This window comes from Cyanistes caeruleus, chromosome 15 (genome assembly GCF_971803275.1).
Source record: "Cyanistes caeruleus chromosome 15, bCyaCae1.hap1.1, whole genome shotgun sequence".
NCBI lineage: Eukaryota > Metazoa > Chordata > Aves > Passeriformes > Paridae > Cyanistes > Cyanistes caeruleus.
The window spans coordinates 13,697,913-13,721,601 of NC_141715.1; the positions used below are offsets into that span (position 1 = coordinate 13,697,913).

Here is a 23,689-nt window from a genome sequence, read left to right on the forward strand (position 1 = left end):
TTGACATGATTGAGATAATTTAAACACATATAGATAGCACTTGCTAAGCTTTCTTGCTGGCTTTAGAGTTCTAGGCACTCTAAAAGGGTAGAAAGTTTTACCTTGCAGGTTTTTTTACCTTTTACCCTGCAGTTTTACCACATCAGAGAGCCCTCAGCTGTGGGAACATGGCTGGTGGTCCCATGTTTTCTGCAGGAACCTCAGGGAATGTACAATTAAATCTCTTTTGGGGAAAGACTGAGACACAGGTAACCAAAGCTTGCACAACTCTACCACTCAGAGTTCATTCTTTCATAACAGGCATAAGAACAGCTCATGATTTTCTTCAGACTTGGTTTCTTTTTGTTTGGAAGTTAGAAATCTTCCATAAAACTTCACTCACTGTCTGAATTTGGCAGCCACTTTGAGGCTTCCACTGACATAAAATGACTCATGGCTACTTTTTTGGAAGACTTTGAAAACTGCAGCAGGTTTTTTTTTTTTTTATCACAATGAAAGCCAGCATATTATGTTCTATATTCCATTGTTTTCTGCTAAGAATAAATGTCCAATAAAATTATAGACAGACGCAATTTTACCACAGCTTGAAGATATTTTTAGGTCTTAGAACAACTAAATTGAGCTGTTACTAGTCTCTTGGCATGTAGCTTTTCTATTTATTAATTACTAGTAAAAACCCTATAAAATATAAAAAAGACAATTTAAGCATTACAATTCTCTGTATGCCTTTTTTTTTTTCATACAGAATAAGTTTAGGACAGTGTGAGGAGGGAAAGAAGCAATTTATGTTAGAAAATGTCTTTTTCTTCCTTTCTATTACAGTTTTTCATCGCAAAGCCAATTTTTTTTTTTCTCCACTCATTCTTGCAGTGTGCTGCCATGACAATCTGTCCAGAAGGGAGGGGGGGAAAAGCTGATTGTTCTCTCAAAGAATATGGAAGTTAATACAGTCTCAGTCAGACCACTATTCCCTGAACACAAGAGGTCCTTTTGACCTGTGGGAAAGCACATGCTAGGAAGAGCTCTGAATTAATGAAGAAAGCAAAATATAGCTTTTTCCATTTGCCATTAGTGCACAGAACAGTGGTTAAATGTCCCCTCTCAAGCTCAGCTTTCACAGATGTCACCTTTGGGGTGGTGGCAGCGCTGAGGTGCCGGCTGTGACCCCACAGAGCTGCAGAGCTGAAAGCAGAGTGGGAGAATCCAGAATCCAGAGCCTGGGAGTGGGAGAGGAGAGCACGGAGTGAGCGCCAGGGTTAACTTCTGTTCCTTCCACAGCTTTTCAAGGAGCTGAAATTACAGAATCATCGTAGGCTGGCAACCATATTTTGTGAATTTCTCAGTATGGAATTGTCTTATTGATCCACAGGAATTAGGGAGACTGGGCTGAGACTTAGGAAATTTTTTCCCAATGTTTTCAAAATAGGAAGTTGGTCCTAGTCTAATTCAAATTGCTGATGCTTAATTGAGACGTAGAAAATGTGTTTTTCTTAATCATGTTTGATAGGTGAACAGGTAAAACAGAGAATACAATTTTTTAATTCTTATATGGAGTGTATTTGAAATTAAGTGAACTGCTACAAATCAGATCATTTCTTTTCATAGGCAGGCATTGTACAGTGCTCCCAGCCTTACCACTGTGAGGCTGTAATTAATGTTGATAAATGCTCATGTTCTCTCTGTGCAGCTTCAGCCCACAGACAATTGGTTGTACCAGAGCATGTCAAATCTCACATAAAAATATGGCTATAGATCATTGGGTTTAGGGATAGAGTTGAGACAAGTCAATTTATTTCCATTAGTAGCTGAGTCTAGATTTAAAACTCTGGGGGTCCAAGTGTTTTGTCCATTATGTTCCAAATTTTTCTGGTGTGCTTTGCTGTGATTTAAGGTATATCTGCTAATCTGGCCCCCAGCTTTGGAATGGAGTGTCAATTTTCCAAAGTGTCTTGGGGGATATTTAACACATCTTTAGTTAAATGTCTTTTTTGACTTTTGAAGGCAGAACTTGTGTGCTTTCAGGTGGTGTGATGTCTTCTGATAGCTGCTACTTTGTCAGGGGTCCTCATATTGAGACAATGAACTTTCAGCTTTAGAAATGCTTGGGTAGCCCAAAATGTGACAAAATTCAGGCTTTATCCAATGACATTCTTCCTTTCTTTTTTTGGCTTTGAGAATGACATCTTCTCACATATCCTTTTCAGTCAGCTTTTTTTGCTCCTACCAAGTTCTGATTAGTTTTAACAATATCATAGAGATCCTGTTTGCATGGATAAATGTTTTGGTTTTCTTTATGTACTTTATGTATCTCAAAGTGGATCACAGCGGAGCCGCTTTTTTGTTCTACTTTTTTTTGTCTTCTCACATGCAACAGGATATGATTGACATGTTCTATTAAAGCATATCTAGATATTCATTAATTCAGTTTTAATGGGAGCAGAGTTTCATTATATATCTGAGTTTACTTTAACAATGCTTTATATTAAAATTTCTGTTGGTGATGTAGCTGCCTTCTCAGCTAAAGAGGACATAAAATTCCTGGGTTTAAAGGCATTTCAGATAAAGACAGCTCCAAGGACTGTAATTTCCAGTTTGGTTCTGAAAGATCTGCTTTTGGGCAGGGAAAGGGTAAGAACTGCCTGTTATAGACCCTTCTGTCCAAAGCTGAGAGGGTCATTCCTGCCATGAGGATTCAGAAGGAGAAGGGGTCCTGGGCTGAGGCAGATGCAGAATTACTCTGGATGAGACAGGAGTTTCCTGCCTGCCTTTATCTCACTGGCTCTGTCTTCCTTTGGCTTTCCCTTGTTCCTCATGCTCTGTGTCATTTCAATCCCTGGATCCAATCATGGACATGATCTTGTGCTCCCAACACTGGAGAGCAACCAGAAAGGACTAAACCTGCTTCTGCTGGCAGATTAATCAGGTTCTACCCAGACAGATGGAGCAGAAGGGTCAATAGATCTCGTGTGACACAACTAGCCCCATCACATCCTTTTCCCATCAGTTACTTTAATTGAACTGTTGCAAAATAAAGAAATATTTAAAATTGAGCATTTAAGACCACAGACTTTCATTATTTCTTGATTTCTTTTAGCTGAAAGATGTTTTTCATAATTTAAGAGGCTTGTAATTTAAAGAGGAAGTCTCAGCATTTGCCTTTATTGCTTTTTCTCATAGATCACCTATGATATGCAGAAACAAAGCAATTCTAACCTCTAACTCTGATCTCTAACTATCAGTCCCTCACTGATAAAAAAAAAAAAAAGAAGAGTGGCTTTATTTGTTAAAAAAAAACAAAACCCAGTGTTTATATTAAATAACTGGTTAGAATTAATCTGAGTTTTATTGTGCATCTGAGGTTCCCAAAGCACAAAGAAAAGGTTATGACAGTGGATATTGCCACTGTCTTCAGCTATTTTCTACAACAAAGTAGATTTTGGTCACTGTTGAGAGGGATGTACAAGGCCACTTGGTGTTTAAAAGTCAATAACAAAGGCAATGTCAAAGTGTTTTTTCATATTGATTAATAGAGTTTATGATTGATTCATTAAAAAAAACCCAACAGATTTTCAGAGGCTGTCTTCAAATGGAAATGTTTAATCAGAAATCTGGGGAGCCCAGACAGCTTTCCTTTTACTGTCTTTTACCTGCATGTGAGTTCTGTACAATCTCTTGTGCTCTGGGCTTTATTTCAAAACAAATGTTTAAAAAATGCCTTCAAAATCACTTCTGGTATTCTGTAGATATACAAAAATCTATGCTTGACAGTAGGCACATTCATGATGGTGGGCTGGAAATACTTGGGAAACACAACTTAGCCTCCAAATTCTCATTGTCAGTGAGTGACATGGATTTTAAAGCTCTAACAGGTGGTTTGAGAGTGACATACTGGATTGTATCTGAATAAAAATGTTAAACATATTTTACATTGGAAGGAAGACCTGGGTTATTTTAGGCTGTGATTTTGATTTTGGAGATTACTGAGTGTCTTGGTTCTGTTTGATTCCAAGAAGCACTTGTTTTTCAGAGCTGTGAAGGGAGAGGGTATGGAGCAAGTCTTCAGAGCTCTCTGTCTTAAACCCAGTGACTTTCTGTAAGAGCACAGCCTTTGTCCTGTGCTTCTCTTTTTATTGTTTACTGGGAACATGTTTGTAGTCATTTCTTCCTGACTCTGAGAAGTAAAGAAACCAGTCTTCCAGTTTGCTTTCTCCATTTGCTCTGTCTGGAATGTGTTGACAGCATTTCCTGAGATTCATTAGAGTGTATTCTATCCCTTATTTTCTTCCTAACAAATGTATGGGCAGCTGAAATCCTGGTTTTATCTGCTGAGTCATGTGCTGTTGGTAATTGTCTTAGCTGTTCAAACCAAACCTGTGTACTGTTAAACCACAAAATCATTGTTAATTCTAATTCTGGCAAGACCTTTTCCTACAGGACTATGGGTTTTGCTCAGTATGTTCTTAGTGGTTTTGCTGGGAGCTTTTGCCAAGAGTGTAAACGAGACTCAGAGTGGTTTTCTTAGAACATTTTTTGAGTGGATTCCACAGGGAACTCCCAGACACTTCATGGGTCATGCTGGTGTTTTAGCTAGTATGTGGTCAAGCTGCATCTAATTACAGAAAAGATTAAGAAAGACATCCTGACACTGCATTTTAGTGCCAGTTGTTAGGATCAGGTAGCAAAAAAAGGGAGAATTTTCATTTCCCTCTTTCTTCCTACAAAATCCTTTTTCTTTTTGGTTGAATTTAGCAGGTTGTGGCAGCTGGAATGGTATAGGAGTAGGAGATGTTCTGTCTTAACTACAGGACTTGCCATTTTCAACTCTGTTCCATTTTATGTTTTTCAGGCATTTCTTGTTTAAGACATCTTCTGGAACTACTCCGCTGTTCAGTAGCTCTTCCCCTGGTTACCCATTGACCTCAGGAACGGTTTATACTCCACCTCCCAGACTGTTACCTAGAAATACATTCTCCAGGAATGCATTCAAGCTGAAAAAACCCTCCAAGTACTGTAGCTGGAAATGTGCTGCTTTATCTGCAATTGCTGCTGCAGTCCTGCTTGCCATCTTGCTAGCATATTTCATAGGTAAGGCTGTGTTTTCTCTCTCAAATCACATGGCTGTGTCAGAAAATGAAAGTTCAGCAGATGAAAGGATGTGTTTCACAAATGTTGAATGTGTTCTCAGTGAGCAAAGAATGTTATTATTCCTCATAGTGATTAATGAGAAAAAATAAAATGTTCAAGTCACGTTTGCTGTCGTAAGAGCAGTGGAAGCAAGAAATTGATTCAGGATTCTTAATGTGCAGTGTTAACTTTAGGTGTCAGATATGCACATCTCAGAGATGGTCCAAACAGAGGGATTCAATGACTTTTTGATGTAGTGCCATATGTTTAAAAAGTATTTATAAAAAATTGTGATAGGTGGTGAATTCACATAAGTAACAGAAGCTAGTGGCATTTGAATTCAAATAGTACCATCACATGCTGCCTTTAGATAAAAAAGCCAAAATCATTTTGATTACTAGTTCTCAGTCTATATTGGTCTGTATGCCTAAATTCTGGTGGTGTTAAATTTGAATCATTAGATGGTTCCATTTTGCATGGAGTCATTTTCCATGTTCCACTCATCCTTAGCATTTTGTAAGGAAAAATATAGAAACTCTGAATGTTGTGTTTATTTCCCATGATTCGTATGTTGATAGTGACCACACTGTGTTCTAAACCTTTCTGTGGTTTTTTGAGATGTTTTTTAACATGCTGCTAAGATTTTGTCTTTCTTAATTTTATTATTTTAATTAATTTCTGACTTCCTCCCCCTCCCCTGGTCCCCTCTCATTCTCTGTTGTAGAGGTTGTTTTAGGTGTTTGCACAAACTACCAGTGTATTTTGTGCCTTTTACAATTGTGCCTTTAACAATATGACACTGATGACAGTGAAGTGCTTCACACCTTTTAGGTTCTCTGAATAAATGGCAGAATTATGGTAGCTGGACAATATTTTCTGTTAATACTTTCCAGACCTATTCTTTGTGGGATTTATTTTCTCTCTGAAACTATTCTCACATATAGCACTCAAAAGATCTATAAAGATGTGCTGAATTTTCTCTTTTTTTTTGATCCTATATAACCTGACTCTTCAGGATAGGCCCCTTTTTCTAAGAAAACCCCATTTTTCATACTAATGAGCTTCCATATGTGATTAATATATACAGTAGTAGGAGAGAACTGGCTGACTATTCCTGCTGTCTGTTTAGTCCAGCACACTGAGTACTACAGATCTAACCATCTTTCTGTATTTCCCCCATAGAAAGCCTCAGAAGAATAACAAGCTTAGTTTGGTATATAAATGAAAAGATTGGAAAGCACATAATTCATTGAAGTTGACAGTTATCATACAGCAGCTCCCTGTTAGAGTGATTATGCACATGGGAAATGATATACTGCAAGCTGAACATTTTAATCATGTGCATAACTTTGAAGTGATGGATTATGAAATGTGGGTTTTTTTCCTTGCTATTTAGGTTACTGTAATCTTAAGCAAAGCTTTGCAACGTGGTTATTGCTTTTTGCACTTTCATATATTAGACAAGAGAGAATGTAAGGCAATGTATTGACTCAATAATTGATGAATGATCTATCATTTCAAGTAACAACATAACTGATCCATTTTGACAGAAGATTTGAGGTCTTTCCTGTTGAAAGAATGATGAGCACAATAGAGTTGGTAGTGAACACAACAAAGCAGGGTTTAGGAGAGAGTGTTAGCTCAAGGTTTAAATAATGAGAAGTTACCTGACAAGCTTCATGCCATACACAGGAAAGAATAAGTATATGTCAAAACCAGAAAATAGCTGAAATTAATCCTATGAATAAATTTGATAGATCCACTGTGATCATAATTTAGAGTGAAGGAAAGAGAAAAAAAACAAAAAAAAAAAGCAGTGGTGTAGCCTTAGATGCATTGAGAACAACAGAAAGGTAAAAGCACAGTGCTTTAGGTAGACCATTTATTAAATTAATTCCCTCACTCTCAGCAAAAAATCATACAATTCATTGCACATGACAAAGAGTAGGTGTAAGACCATCAGCTATAAACTAACCCTTGCTGTCCTCCAACAGTGTGACTTAAGGTGCTAAATCATCTCCTGATTTGAAAAAGGGAAAGGCTTTGAAGGTGCTGCTATTGTATTTCAGCCTTACATGTCCACAAAGAAAATTTCTTGCTCTCTACCATAGCAGAGGTTCCATCACTGGGGTTACATTAGGTAAAAGTAAGAGTTATTGAAAAAATCATCAAAATTTGCAGCAAATGGTTCTGCTCCTGAGGTTTGTCAGGGTGTCTGGGCTGTGATGGTATCAATGCTGATCAAGATTCTTGCAGGACCAAATGCAAAAGGCAGTGATGGCAAATATGAAGTAAATTATATTGAAAGAGTACTTTGAAGTTCTCATACTCTTCAGGATTTCTAAATGAATTGTCCTATCATAAAAGAGATGGGAGAATTGATATGGGTGGTTCATTGAAAACATGATGTCTGCAGGTTTAACCCTGGGACTGTGAGACTGCAAAAGATTATGGCTGGCATGAAAAAAATTATAATGAGGGTGATTTAAAGAAAGAAGCCAAAAAAAAATCTCGTAGAAATCTCATAGAAAAGAAAAAAAATAAATTAAAAATTATTAGGCATTCCTATTGCATTTCCTTCAACACACATCTAAAATACAATGAATGAAATGAAAAGGCAGTATGTTTAACACTTTAAAAATAAATTCATAGTGCATAAATAACCTTTGGAACTTTTTGCCACACTACATAATTGATGTTAAATAAAGATACTTCTGAGATTTTAAGTTAAACATTTGTCAAAGTAATGGCAATATGCCTTGTTAGAAGGTAACTTTGGGTTTTATTTTCTTTTTTAAGATACATATAGATTGATGGTTTATATCATAATATGTCATCAAAGTCTGGCTATTTAGATAGACTCTTCTTTTATAGACCAGTCAGTACCACTGTTATCTGAAATTTTCTAAATCTTCCTCTGCAAACCACCCTGACTGATGTCTGGGGAAAAAATCTGCAGGTGTGCATTGCACTGGTCCAGCTTGACAGGGCACCTGTTTGTGCAGAATAGGCTTGGTTCTGTGTCAAGACATTTTCCCATCTTAGACATTCTGGTCTATGTCTGAATTCCTTTACACTGGCAGGGTTTCTGCAGAAACTTGAGCCCAGATCAAATTCACCAGGTTGAAAATAAATCAGGTGACTTTTGGTCTTATTGTTACAGGACTAGACAGAGGAAAAGAGTGCAGATGGTGTGTATGAAAGAGCGCTTTAAAATGCTTCTATGACCGATTGTTATATTATTTTTAATAGTAGAGAATAGGAAAATAATCACTTCAATTAACTTTTCCATTACATGGCATACACAAGGCTGTCTGCACACTTAAAGCCAGGTTTGTCACTTCTCCCTGTTTCCTCAATAGCCAGATGTGAATGAAATGCAGAGTATTAGCTGCTAGTACTGCACAACTTCTTTGGTAAATTCCAGCATGCAGGATGGAAATAAAATTGTCCCACAGTCCTCTCTGAGACTTGTGCCATTTCACAAAGCCCAGGAGTTCTCCCTATTATCCAGGGGTGACATATGAAGAGTAGAACTAGCCATTCAAATGAGGACATCCTGAAGATCCTGGGCTGGTGGTAAAACCCAGTTACAAGAAAGTCATTTATAAAGTGTCAAAAGGAAAGCATATACCACACATATTGTCTTTGTCAGAGTGTTCACTTCAGAGGTTAAGGGAGTGATGAAAGCATTTGTCATGTTAAATTAGTTTTTAGCTCTTTTGATTCATGCCAAACTTGGAGGAGAAAAATATAAAAGAAAGAAGGAGCGTAAAAAGAGTCACCTTGTATTTTTCACAAAGTAATTGCTGCCAAACATAAATACCATGTTTTTGTAAGTCCCTATGCTGCTCTGATTTCTGCCAATCTATCTTCGAGCATCAAAGAACATCTGACCATCAACATGTCAGAACATTAAAAATATGGTAATTTAAATATTTAGACTTTCCTGTGGGGAAAAAAAACCCTGAACTGTTATTTCCTGTAGAAATTAAAAGCTGTGATAAGTTTAAGGATATTTCACTTGAAAATATCTTGATACTCACACTGAAAATTTTAGATATTGATGCTATTTTTATCTACTATTATATGCAAGAAGATACAAGAAATATTAAAGAAAAATGACATCAACAGCATGCTTGCACCACAACTTTAGTACCTATGTTGCACATGAAAGTATTATTAGTCATTTATTCCTCAGTGTTATTTGATCTTAAAGACACATGAGGTTTAAGATAATTTCAGGTTTCTGCATAAACTTGAAATTATATATCCACTGCAGTGCTACAGAAAGGAGTGAACTGCCAAAGTGTCTAGCAGTTAATTAAGCAAATGAAAATGTCTTTCTTTTAAAATTTGAAATTAGAACCTGAAAAATTGCTATCCACAGAACATAAAATTGAGGGAAATAAATGGTTCATTTATGTAGCTTTTTTTTGTTGTACCACAGAAATATTCCTTTCTTTGTGTGAGAGTGAGACCAAAAACTCTGTAAGGGTTTCTGACTTGGAAGCAGAAGTCTCATCTTAACTCTGCATCAAATATCTGTACATGGTACAGTTTGCATAAAATTTCATCCTACAGGTGTTGATAGTAACTTGTTTTCTTCCAACAAATAAGTCAGGTTTTTGCTAATGTAAGTGCTTGGATGAAATTTGTTGTTTGTAGGCTCTTCCACTCCTGAGTCAAGTTGTCTTTTTGACTCTGATTCCATAGATGAGGATTCATCAAAACAGGCTGCTGAAGTGCCTGTCTTATGTACCCAATGATTTTTTTTTTCTCTCTCTGACTTGTACTTTACAAACAGGAACTTCCATTTCATTTGATTTTTTTTTTTTTATGTTGCATTTGTTTATTACTTGTGGAGTCAGAAAACCACAGCCTTTGTCTTGTCCAGGCTTCAGTGGACTCAAGTATGCTAGACATTTAGGAAAGCAAGACTGAAAAAGGAAAATGATGCAAAGCTGGAACCTCTGAGAGGCAGAGGGCATCTGGCTGCCAATCACTGCGATCAGATTCACTTGAAATCAATGTAAACCGAGGGAACACTGCATCTTGCAAGATTAGCTGATGACAGAAGGTTCTGTTCTTAAATTTGCATTGAAAATAGGTGTCAGTTAGGGGCAATAATTAAATTTTAGAATATGCTTGTCATATTTTAAATGTCACACATTCAGTGATTCTTATTGACTGCTATCAGTCAATCTGAGTGAGAAAAGTGTGGTAGTAGCTCAATAAGCTTGTCTGATATTACCTCTGAGAACTTTTAGGAAAAAAGCATCTGGCTTCATTCCAGGTGAAAAACTAGGTGCTAGTACTGTGAATTTTGGTGTCTGTGCCCAGGAAATTCAGATGTGGCTTTTTAGCCTAGCAAGTGTCCCTTCCCTATTCCACAGTCCAGAGGTGTGAGAGGTTCATTATTTTACCGAGACAGCTCTCCTGGAGATGAGCTGCTCCAGCTGCACTGCATGCCTAATGCCACAAAGAACAAGGGGACTTTGAGATGGAATTACTTGGGTGTAGTTTTCCTGGGCTTTCCCTGAGTCCAAAGCAAAATCTTGATCTGCAGATTTGTTCCAGGAAAAGCCAATGTACTACAGTTTCACCTAGCAGAGATCTTGGGGAGGAGAGGAGGATTTCAGTGTGGGGTCTCACAGCCTGGGCAGTTCTTCCTCTGTGGGACATTTTCATACCATGACACTCAGCACTTGAAACCAGAGCAAAACCAACGTTCCCATAACTCTCAAAAGTGCTATCATGTGCTTAGCTCTTGCAATTGAAATCCTTTCTTGCTCAGCTACCAGGCTGAGCATTCTCTGGAACCTTGGCAGGGGACAGGAGACAGAGAGGATCACAGAATGTTTTCTTTCGTGTGTTTTCAGGGCACGTTTGGGGTTGTTAATGCAAATCACACGGCACAATCTAGGATGGGTCTGAGGAAATGTTTTTCACACATGCTGCTAGTGCTCCCCAGGAGCTGTTAAAATATATTGCTTTGAACTTGAGTAAAGAAACACAAGTGCCTGGCCAGTGCTTGCTGTCCTGGCTGTGGCTGCACAGCTCAAAACACCTGTTTGGCCAAGGTTAGTGCCACAGAAATGAGCAGTGTGGTGTGACAGGACAGAAATGGCCAACCCAGATATTAGAGAGAGATGCTGTTTACAATTAATAATTTATTAGTACGCTCATTAGTTATATAACAGAAACTTTGGTGGTTTATAGTCATAGCTACAGAAATGGCTTCCTCAGAGGTGTTTTCTCTTTTTTCTCTCAGCTGTGAAGTACAGGTTGTACTTCACGTGCCCTTGCCATCCTCCCATGCAGAAACTAGAAAATATACTGGATTTCAAGATGGCTATGTGTCACAGCCTATTCTCAGTTTCATCAGTGCAAATACCTAATATTATGAATTTTTTAGTGGTCTAGGATTAAATCCCAGAATCACAGCCATGAAGTCTTGTCAGGGCAAAGAGACAGCAGAGATAAGTAGATGCAAAATGAGACTTGCAGGAATTCAGGGGGAAAAATGATGAAAAAGCATTGAGATATTTTAGTGAGACATGCTTTATGACCCAGCCCAACAAACTGAGATCAGGCCATTTTTCAGGGTAAGCATAAGGGATATTGAAGATTAAATTTTGCTAACATAATGCCAAGTAAGAGATACCTATCAAATAAACCTGTGGTCATTCTCTCCAAAAAGTCAATGTTCAATATCAGTGTTAAATGTCTCATTTCTTCCTAGGGAAACATTGCTCTCTTAGCAGTTATTTAGATTGAGATCACCAGTTGATCATAGATTCACTTACATTGATTATTTGTTGCTGTGTTTCCCTGTTGACTCACTGTGTTGTGTTGCACTTAGTGTGTTTACGGATTTTATTTCTTTAAGTATAACAGTACATATTTGCCTTTAGGAATAGAATTATTGCTCTATGGGTTCACAGAGCAATATTGAAAGATTTGACATGGATTTTGTAAGTGTGGCTAATGTAGTTCTTAAAGCAGCATTATGAATGCCATGAAAAAAAACACAAATAAAAAATACTTCAGTGTACTACAAAGACAAGAGAATATCCAAGGACTATTCAAGGAACTTGAAGGAAGACAAAATAAAAAAATTGGAATTCAATTTGTGAAAATGATAAGACAGGGTAACAGAGAAGGGAACTTATGGAGCAAAAGAAGTTGAACAAATTGGAAATGACATATTACTTTACTCACTATATAATAAAGTGGGATGAATTTATCTCAGTGATTGAAAAGATGTTTAAAATACAGTTTTCAGGTTAATTTCAGCTTTTGCTTATTCAGGGTTTAATTTTATGTAGTCTTGTTGCATCACACTTTGACGTGCCTCCTGTTACTGCTCAGATCCCAGCCATCATATATATTCTGTATGTCCAGCAGTAAAGTCATTGCCTTGCCAAGGTCAGAGAGTTTGAACACCTAATACACCATATTTGTGTGATGTTGTGCCTTGTTATTAATTCCTTACAAGATAGCCTTGTAGCTATAAACAGGAAAAATGACATCTTCCCTGACAACCTGTCTGACCCCTGGGACAAATTTTGCGCTCCAGTTTTGGGTTTGCAAGGTTATAGAATGATTTGTGTTGGAATGGACCTCTGGATGAATCTTCTGCTCCAAATGGGTCATCTCTTATGTCTACTCTGCTCTTGAAGACCTCCAAGGACAGAGATTACGTGTGGCTTTATCTTCTTCATCACCTGTAGGTTCCAATAGGTTGCTTTAAATGGGTAGAGGCAGGCCAAAGATTATTTTATTTATTAGAGCCATGTGCATAGGAAGGAGAGGCTCCCTTTTGGACTGGTGCATGTATACTTCATAGTCAGCAAACTCTCTCTTCATTTCTCATAATTGCTTCTGACATCAGAAGCTTGGATTACAATGCCAAAATGAAGAATGTAGTTGGTTGGAAAAATCCTGTTTTGACTTGTATGTTGAGCAGATTTGATAATGAGACAATCAGTATTGAACCCTACTGTGTGATTATGAAACACTCTTAATGTCTTTATCTTGGCTATTACTAAATAATTACTAGAACAGGCAGGCATTTGTATTAATGCAGTTCCTGAATGGAAAAGGAATTTCATTCTCTAATGTTGATCTTACAGAACCTTACCTAAAACTGTAAATACGCTCTAGGTTTAGTTTGTTTTCTTCTCTGGGGTGTCCAGATTTATCCCTCTGTGTCATATTTAATTTTTAAAAGTTATTATACATAATGCATAACAGTAATGCAGTTAATTGAATTTCAAGCTTTATTTTAATTTGCTGGTTGGTTGATCAGCTGATTTCCTCCAACATTTTTCTCACTAAATACTTTCTGAGAAAAGCCATAGAATAGAAGATGTGTTCTCCACGTGCTGGATGAAAAGGTGTGTCTGTAACACCTTACTTGCCTTGCAGGAACCAGCCTGGAGTAGACAAGACTCTTGGAAAGGTCAGACAGTCTATTCCCTATGTGCTGCTCATCCCTGCATGTTAACAGATGTTTTGTTTAAACTTGGGTGTAGTGCACTATTCCTGCAGTTCTCTCTTGTATGTTCTGTATCTTTCAATTCACTTATTTCTCCTGCAAGAGGCTTCCTGACATTCTGTGAGGCTCAGGCAGCTGCAAATCTCTAATGTAGGGGTCAGAATGAGCTGGGGGTGCAGGAGCTGCTCAGAGCAGTCCCTGATGATTTCAGCAGGCCAGGCATCCACTGCTGCTGCTCAGGATCCCAACTTCACAGGAACTTGCTTAACTGCAGCTGTACTCACAGCAAATGCAAAGCCATCCTGCTATAGTCAAGAGATTTCATTTTTCAGTTAGTGGGGTTATTTTTTCACAATTAGTGTTTTCAATTTTTGCTACAGCTTTGTCTCCTAAATATGTAAGCCACAAAAGCCCTCTGTAATTCCAGGGGAGCTGGTTCAATCCAAGGAAGGTGGGTTGTCAGCAAACTCAAGTTTTGCTCCTGACAGTTGGAATTGGAGTTGCAAGGGTAATATTTTCTTTTGCAGAAGGAAGATACTCCTTCTGTCAGACTGGACTGTCACTAGAGGATTTCTGCTTTCAGTTATTAAAGGCTTTAAAAGAGAGGTAAATAGTGCTTGATATGCTGAGAAAATTAATGAATGCTAGAAAAATGTCAGGAGTACATAGCAAGTATCCCAAGGTAATAAAAGAGTAGATATGAACTTGTGACATCTTTGCTGGTCTTCGGAAAATGCAGAAGAACCTTAGACTGAAAGAGTGAAGCAGTTTCACAGCAGGCACACTAACAATTTCCAGAGCTGGGAAATGCAACACCAAAGCCCCACATTCCTCATGGGGATGGGTTACTGTGCCTTTAGCATCCGAGGCCTTTTCCAAAGAGACAACTGTGCATGTTGGTAAGAATGTGGTGCAGAGATGGGAGCTGAAAATAGAGAATCTTGTTAAAACTGGCCACAACGTAGCAGGGAGCAGCAAGAGAAAGGAAGTGCAATTTAGGCTTGTATGATTTATTGAGCCAAAAATTTATTTTACCTGTTGTTTCTTTCTTCCTATATATCCTCTTTTTACATCATGAGACACCATTAATCACTGAAATGTAAAACTCCAACCACATGAGAGAGGAAAGACCACAATGGAGTCTGCTCATTAAGAAAAGCTCGGATATCTGATTAGTCTTACTCTTGCAGGGAGAGTTTGACCCTTTTTAAAAAACATTTTAATGTAATTTTAGCTCTTACCATGTTGTCTTCATGGCCAGAATCTGAACCTTAAAAACATCAGAGTTCTTATAGAAGCATTTAGAGATTTGGTGCTTGGTTCATGAAGAGCATTAGTCTTTTCCAACCAGAAGAATTTTTCTGCACCTCTGGAGGCTTCCTGAAAATCCTAAAACAAATAATAGAAAAATAGTGATTTAAAACCTAATTTCTAATACAAACCAGCTCTGGCTGTCTAGATGAAGAATAAGCTTCAATAAATGGGAGACAGACGCAGCCTCTTCAGTATGAAGAGTAGCGAGGATGCAGAAATAGAAATAGGTTTTTCATTACTTGAGGGATTATGCTTGGGCCAGAAATGCCAAATATTCTGTGGACCGCAGCTGCACTTTCAGTCTGCTGTTGTATTAGCTGGTAATAGTAAAACAATGATGTGGTGGTAGAGACAGCTATTTGTTCTCAGAAAAACAAAAAAGTTGTTTTCCCTGTCTTTGCTTGGATTGCCATCTTGTCCTCCATGGCATGCCTTAAACTTCTGTCCTATTGCAGTAAATGGGCTACAAATTAAAATATACATTCTCCTTGAGCACCACCTGAGGTTGCTCCTCCAGCTGCTGATGTGTTCCGTTAGCCAATTTTTAATTCTGTCCTTGTGACACTCCTTAGTCAGTTCAGGGCCTCGTTATTTCCTTGCACAGCTGGGTCAGGGCAATTGCCTGAGCTGCTGTGGGCAAGCACCATCCATTAGACCTGCAGCAAGGAAAGGGCTTGTTGTCCCTGGGAGCAGGGGATTCAGAGATGCTCAGGAAAACAGCAGGATGCATCCCACTCCTCGCTTGTTTTTCTGTCACTTGATCAGCACTGCCCACTGTCATATTAACAGAGAGGCTGGAAATAGTTTTGTTTTCAGGATGTAGCTCAATGGAGGGTTTCACTCAATCTCGTCTGAGAATATTTGTAAAGGAGAATTACTTAAGTTAAAATCTGTAGTTTTCATCTCTTTAGATTTTTTTCTTTTAGATCTCTGGCAGAATGAGTTTTATCTTTTTGCTTTAGGCCAAATAAAGGTTTAACAACATTTAACACCGTTCTCCTCATCTTTAGATTTTTTTTCCCTGTCAAAAATCTATGCATTTCCTTTCTATAAACATCACCATGAAAGTGGTCTGCTTAACTCCATTTCCCCATGCTATGAAGCATTGTTTCAATATGTTGCTTGACTTTTTACAGTGAGAATTCATAAATCATTCATCATTTTTTCCCATATTTACCATTAGAAAACTGTAAACAGCTAAAACAGAAAAAGGCTTTTAAACACAGTGCAATTTGCTTAACACTGCTTTGGCAGTCCTGGAGTACCAAATATACAGCATGTACTGTAGCAGTGGCAGTTTTCCTTGCTTTGGCTGTGTGTGCCTTTCAGAATGTACAGTCTTCCTGTGTTGCCCATGATTTGAGAAGCCAATATTTAGCACAGAATTCACTCTTTCAATGAATTTGGAATTCCTGGATACCATTTCAAAGCTGTCAGCATGGCAGCCTGCATTTCAGCTCAGGTCTGGAGGAGGAGACCTTTCAGCAGCTAGGGTTAGCAGAGTGGTGGAGTTCTGGGGTGAGTAGTGCCCAGTGCAGTGCACTTAGGGGTTCAGGTCGGTGCAGCCTGCTAGAACAATCCATGCAGGCCCTAGTTCCATTCTGGAACTCTCTGTCCAGGGCCTCAGAGTCACGGGAAAAGGATGAACTACAGGTTGTGGATTGTGCTGCAAATCCTGCTCTGGCAGCTCTGCTGCTGGCAGCTTGGATTTCCAGTTTGCACAGTGGGTGCCTTTGCCTGGGACCTGGGGCCAGGGTGGGTCACTGATGATGAATCATTTCCCAGGGATGGGGCAGCACAAGGCCTTGGGTTGCCTTCCTAAAATCCATCTTACTTGTTGCCTTATTCTGAGCACAGATCTTTGTTTTTGCTAATAGAAATGCCCAAACCAAAGCTCAGGGCCCCAAGCTAAGGAATTCCAGTTCTCTTAACATATTTCCATTCTTCAGCTGTAAGCTATCCTTTACATACTTTCAGCAGATTTTGTTCTAAATGCTCTCCATTAGGAGTTTCTGCTGAGTGCTACAACTTGCATACTCTGACAATCCCAGAGCAGTTAGCAGAAGAGGTAATGGCTGCATGTACTGCACACCTTGCTTTTTCTTGAGTATAGTGGTGACTCTGGAATCGTCAATATTTTTTATAGCTGTAAAAAGCAGTTTCCTTAGTTCAGTGTTCAGGGGTTTGACACGTGGGTAAATTACTGAATGCAGCAGATCTCCAGTAAGTGTGTGTGTGAATGTTGTTAGCCAAAATTCGTGAATTCTTTTAAATTCCGTTTTACTGTGTGATCCCAAATCTTTCTGTTTTCAGAGACAAAAGATTTTTATAATTTCTTGCAAGGCAAAACAGGCCTCAAACACCAAATGTTAAGATTTGGGGGTTTGGAGGTGGCAGAAATTCAGTCTTTCACTTTGCTTAGTAATGTTACTCATGAAACTCTTCTGATGAGTTACTCATCAGAGAGCAGGAGAATGATTTTTAAAGCAGTTTGGTTCTTTTCAACTCTCACTCTTCAGCTGGTCTCAATTCCAGTGCTCAGGCACACTGTACTGTAGGTAAAGGGGAAGGTTTGCAATTGTGCAGAAGGTAACAGTGAATCTTTATTTCCTGTGGCTGGAAATTTAAATCCAGTCATGTCCTCTCTTGGCTGAAGGAAAACACCAATCCTAGATGCTTCCTCCTCACCTTCAGGGCCTGTAGGACTGTGGGGCTTCTTCCCAGCCTCCTCTGCTGGGGTATCCTTTGTTAGGTATGATTTTGTCAGTGCTCAATGTGCACTCAGTCTTTAGTAAGTCAGGGGGTTTATCAGTGCCAGCTCTGGGCTGGGGGAAGCCTCTGAAACCCGTGCATGTCACCTCCATGAAAATATCCCCTTCATCATCTCGAGAACTGGAAATCCTGCAATCATTAATCCCTGCTTTCCAGCACTATAAATGCCCCACGTGCCATTTAGGAATAGAGACATTATTGCTGAGCATGAAATGCCATTTCAGTTTGAACTCTCTGACTAGTCTGCTAAAATAAAGATAATGTTATTCTGTGGTAGTTTTACCTTTCAAAGCTTTTTCTAAATATAAACAGTTTTTTCCCCTAAAGCCTTTTTTGTGGAAGTCAAAGGTCTGGATTGAAATGGCAAGATCATAATAGAGTTTGGGCTGCAGATTATGAAAAGGCCAAATTTGTAGTAGACAGAATTACATTTTACATGTCTCTAGCTTGCTTATTGTGTTTATGTATATTGATATGTACAAATTGAACTGATTTCTCTATAGATGTTACTGATTTCTTTCATCTGCTTTTTGTTATGTGCTACTAGATGCTCTTAAGCCATATCCAGATAACACTTTGGGATGTACTAAAAATAAATAATATTACAATGAGCTGACAGAAGCTATGACAATATTTCCCCTACTTTTTAGCTCACTTATTTCACGTATTTCTTCAGAGTTTTACAGGCCCATCCTTGAAAACTGTCCATGTGTATTGTTCCAAAGTTTGTTAGAAATGCACATATCAGTAAAGTCAGGAAGGGGAAAATTTATCATAGTTTGTCTAAACTTTTCTGCAGCAGGGAGAAGTTTACAAAAGTTGCTGTGACAGTAACTGGAAAGAGTTTTATTTTCTTTTGTGAAATTTACAGCATCTTGAAGCATTCGGTATTTTGGAGGAATCTTGTGCTTATTGCCACCAATACTTGAAATGAATAATAAAATTCGCTCTTTTACGAGGAGGAATGTTCCACAGACCCTTTGTTGCTGCAGGCTCCATGCAGTGGATGAGTTTAAGCGTGGCTTGAGGCTCACTGAACACTAAATCCAGGCTCTCCCAAGGGATGTGCAGATCAGCTGGGTCTGCACAAAGCCACCCTTCCCTGTGCAGGCTGGTGTGAAAGAGGGCACCAGGGAAGGTCTTTAAGCACAGGATATTTAGGACAGAGCAGTTTGTCCCACTGACTCTCACCTTGACAGAATGGGTTTAAAACCAGCCCGTGGCTGGGTAAAACTTGAGCTGGAGCTGTTCTTGGACACCTCTGAAGCTTTGAAGTTTGCTCTCTGTTCCCTGGCTGAAGGTCAGATCAGCCTCCCGTGAGCCAGGGGTGGGGGAAGGCAGGAGGCAGCGCAGATTTTTCACTTCCTCATCCCTTAATGCAAGATCATCTGGATGTGACCATCCGTTCCTGCCTGCCCTTGGCAGCGGAGCCGGCGCCGCTTCACGGTGTCTCCCTGGCACCATCAATCTGTTGTATGGGCTGGGATGCCATGCTAGGAAAACAAATAGCACTGCTGTCCCAGCCAAGGACTAACAGATGGGGAGAATTCTGCTGTCCTCTCGCAAAATCTAGCTAGAAAATTGATAACCAGCTTTTCCAACATAAACTGAAATAAGCAAGTCCCAGATTTACAAAAGGAATTCCATGTACCGCTCCATAGCACTTGCCTTAAGGTTGATAGATTTCTTTTAATATATATATATTTTTTTTCTTCCTTTACCCCCCAGATTGTATTTCCTTATGGGTGTTTTAATTCCTAACAGTCTGGACATCTTGATGACCCAGCTATTGCTGCTCCTTTTAAGAAAATGCAGTTTCATTTGATTCCATTGAGCAAAAGCCCACATTCTGTGGTGCTCTCATAATTAAACAAAAGTTTGTGTAGAAGCCACTATTGTAAATTTTATTTTCCTTAAGAAAGAAAAAAAAATAGCATCTGATTTAAGAGCAGCAAAAAATTTTGTAAGTTTTATTTATTTGTAAAGCGATAGCTGCTGTGATTGAAATTAAACATGGTATCATGCTGCTTCTGATTAATTCTAGCACAGAGGAGCCAAAAAATAACTTGATTTTTCTGTAAATAGGCTAAATTAGCATCTGGTAAATAATGATAGTTGGAGGAATTGAAAAGAAAGACAAAAGTTTTATTTTCTGCTCAATGAAATTACTTAGTCATTTTTTGAAAAATAACACTTGAAGTAAAGGTTATGATTCACTGTTTTGCAGAACTGAGATGAATAATAGTTAATGCTAATTTAGCTTAGAAGCATTTTACTGTGGGGAAAGTAAATGTTATTATTCCTGCACTCCAGATGGCTAAACTGAGTTTCAGTAATGCATATATTTTACATTATTGTAAAAAATGGACCTTAGGTCTGCTGGTTTTGTGCATCTTTTGAGTAGTATCAGCCTCTATATTCTGGTATTTAAAAGTATCATAAGAACTAAATGTAATGAAGAGCGCTGGGTTTCAGAAAGAAATCCCAGCACAAGGTGGTCAAGTGTGATAGACAATTCATGCCTGTTGAGACAGCAAAGCATGACAGGCAATTCATGCCTGTTCCAGGTATTTCAGGAAGAGAGATCTTTGTGTGTGTGTGTGTGTGTGGGTAACGAAGAGACTTCACCAAATGCTGGAATGATAACGTGAGCTGCTCTACATTCACTTTCCAAAGAATCCTCCATGTTCACAGCACATTTGGAGCAGCATTCCATGGTGTATTCTCTTATAGTAGGCAAAATCATTTGTTCTGGCTAACATCTCAACACCTTTTCTTGTGAATAATTAACATTTTGTAGTTATTTTATTGAAGAACATCAGTATATACTTTCTGAGTTCTGGTATTCTATTAAAACTTAAGATGAGTGTCAGCAGAAGTTTGGGGATCTGTGTGTCAGAGTTCTTTTCCCACTGTCTAACCTCTTGTTCTCAGCTCATATGATTTTCCCAGGTAACTCTGGAAAGAGAGGGCTGTAGCCTTGGGTGTTACCAAATCAATGAAAATCCTCCTCTGGTCTCTCAGGATGCAGGACTTGCTCTCCAAACACAGCTTTACCTGTCCAGTTTTATTTCAGGACCCCAAGTTACTGTCCTGGGGGGGCAAGGTGTTGCTCTTCAGGCCATTTTCTGGCAAACTCTGCTTCTTGTGGAAGTGCAGCTGTTAGTGCATCATTTTCTTTCTGGAAGCTGAGCAGAGGGGAAGCAGAAATCAGCACTGCCCAGCTCTGAGCTGGTTCTGTTGGAGGGAACAAAGCCCGTGGCTTTCACTGAGTTCTTGTTGCTGCCAGCATATCAGGTGTGACACCACTGGCCCACACTCAGGGTTAAGTCACGTTTTACTATTGTTTTAGCTGAGATATATCCCTTATAAGTAGAAAGGAGAAATGTCTTCAGAGTAGGAGTGAAGCTGGACCTCTTGAGGAACCCTTCAGTGCTGTTCCTATTCTGAGAATAAATGGCAGATATCAGGTTCTGGGGCCATCAGCCAGTGTCTTTTATTAGCAGAACAGTCAACTTAAAAAAAGTAAAAATAGTTAAAGTGCAATCTAATGTAAATCTAGAAGCTGTAAAAATAATATTTTACTTCAATGGTATGATCTGAAAGGAAGAAGACAAGCTTTATTGTTTTCCATACAAGCTGATGAAAAGAACTTCCCAGAACAAGGACAGAGTGTTATTTCAGTTCTCTGGTTTTCTTTTGGAAGCAACGGATCCCAAACCCCTAGTAAAGCTTTCAAAATTACTCTGCTTGAACAGTAATCTGATTTTTCCCACCTTTGGTTTACTCATCCATCTTCTAATGCTGGTGCTCCACACTCCTCCTTTCAGTGCTGTCAGGTGTAGGAGTAGTCGTGCTTTGGGTTTGTGTTGCTGTTAGCAAATAAGCAATTTCTCATTTAAGAATCTGCAGGAATCTTCATTCTGATTCCAAGGAAAGCAATTTGTACATTACTACTGGAAAGAAAATAATATTAGGCCTCGAGAAAGAAAGATAAAATATAATGAGATGTGAGTGTTAGCAGTACCTGTTTAAGTGTGATATTGACAACTCTGTCAACACTCCCAAATTGCTTTTAAAAACTTTAATAGTTGCTTTGTGGCAAAGACAGTGAATATTTTGATCTTGATAATACAATTGCGATTTCCTCCAAACCTGATACAGGTTAAATTGGAGAGATGTTGCAAAGGTGCTTTAAATCACTTGTGTTTGTGTATTACCGGTCAGTAAAACTAGATTTCTTTTTCTTGATCGCTAATGTTTGTAGAATTTTATTCAGGTTTTTTGATAGCTTTTTATTATTTGATTTCTCTGCAGAATTAGTGTAAAAATTACATGTTTCCTTGTTGATGCATATGAATGGAAACACAGCTGGATATGTCTTATTCTAGTGCTTTGAAGATTGCTCTTTAAGTGCTCACGTTCTGGTGCCACAGCAGAGTTATGCAGCGTATTGTGCTACTGAAAAATTCAATAGCTTCAATCTTCAGCGTCTGTGTGCCTCTGCCTGGGCCTTTCTGCCACTAGGTCGCATGTGCAAAGATAGTCAGAGCCCTCCTCCTTCGTCTCTTTCCTCATCCTCTCCCCAGGTTCCATATATTGTGTCAGTTGTCACCACAGCAGGTGTCTCATGGCAGATATAGTCCCAAAAATGTGAATGAAGTAGCACATAATTTAATGATTGATTTACAAAGCGGGCGCTGAAGGGAAAAATGCTTCTCTCTCTGATACCAGCATGCAACCACTAAATCATCAGCCTGCACAAAAGTGTAGTACAGCCATCCACAAGGAAAATTTAAGGCAAACTGAGGTAAGCAGCACGCTGTGGCTTGCAGCTGGGAGCTGGCAGAGGAGGGTGATGAAGCAGAGCCGGTTTCTGTGCCTGAGCAATCCCAGGGTCTGGGGGCAGGACCACATTCAGCCATCCCTGCCCTCCCCAGCACATTGGGTTTGCACCTCTGCCACAGACACTTTCCTTCACAGTGCTTGTGTCAAGAAAACTTCTTACCAATGGCAAATTCATATTATTCTTCTAGAAAAATGGGGGTTTCATGCTTTACCATATAACTTTCTGCCACCTCGGTCTCCAGGGTGCCAGTGCACCTGGGAAGTGCTGCTGGGGCTGCTGAGAACTGTTCAGATTTTTGGTTGTGGCATTTGTCAGTGTTTCTGATGAACCCAACAGGAGGACATTTAAACAGGAGCCATTGCTAAAATCGTGCTTTGCACATCTGCTGCATTGATATTTACATTTGCTGAACATTTGCGCTCCTTCCCAAGGTTATTTTATGGGGTTTGGTTACGTTTCTGGAGCAGCAGGGCCCCTGACCCTCCCTTTTTTCTGGGGAATTGGCAGCCTTTGAAAGGGTTTCAGGCAGTGCAGACAAACCCACACCGTGCCAGTGCCTTGCCAGGCAGGGGCTGAGCAGCAAGGGAGCAATCTTGAGTTACAGCTGCAGGGGTTCACCCCAGATTTCTTACTTCAGTCAAGTATCAATTGGACACAGCCCTGGTGGCTCTGTGCTCTCCTGGTGTCCCACAGCTGGCAGTGGCTGTGCCTTCCTGGGCAGAGCTGAGCTGCTGCTTGGCTCTCTCCTGGGAAAACTGCAGCTGCCTTGCTGTAAACCAGATTGATCACCATCTATCTAACACATGGCTAGGGCTGCTGCAGACCAGCTCCTGTGGTTTCCTCACAGCCCCTGCCCATTTTTCCATGGGGATTTAAGTTTCCTTTCCCCACCCTGCAGTGCAGCACCATTCCTGGCTCACACAATCACAGGATCATTAAGGTTGGAAGAGGTCTCTAAAATCATTGGGTCCAAGCCCAGCACTGCCATGTCCCCACTAAACCAGGTCCCCAAGTGCCACATCCACACTTGTGTTGTCCAGAAGGTGGGATGGTTTCCTATGGAAGTGTGGTGTGTGTGCAGGACTGTGCTGGGCAGGGCTGCTCCCAGAGCAGGAGGCTGGTGCTGT

At 39.4% G+C, this 23,689-nt stretch overlaps 1 protein-coding gene across 20 annotated transcripts in view; it reads left to right on the forward strand.

The window, feature by feature from the left end:
- TENM2 (teneurin transmembrane protein 2) overlaps positions 1 to 23,689 on the forward strand; it is a 618,690-nt gene that overhangs the window by 453,897 nt on the left and 141,104 nt on the right. For all 20 annotated transcript variants that reach the window (XM_086851648.1, XM_086851649.1, XM_086851651.1 and 17 more), the window contains one exon: positions 4,847 to 5,085. In XM_086851648.1, the coding sequence (XP_086707774.1) occupies positions 4,847 to 5,085 (239 nt within the window). The remainder of the gene's footprint in view (positions 1 to 4,846; positions 5,086 to 23,689) is intronic.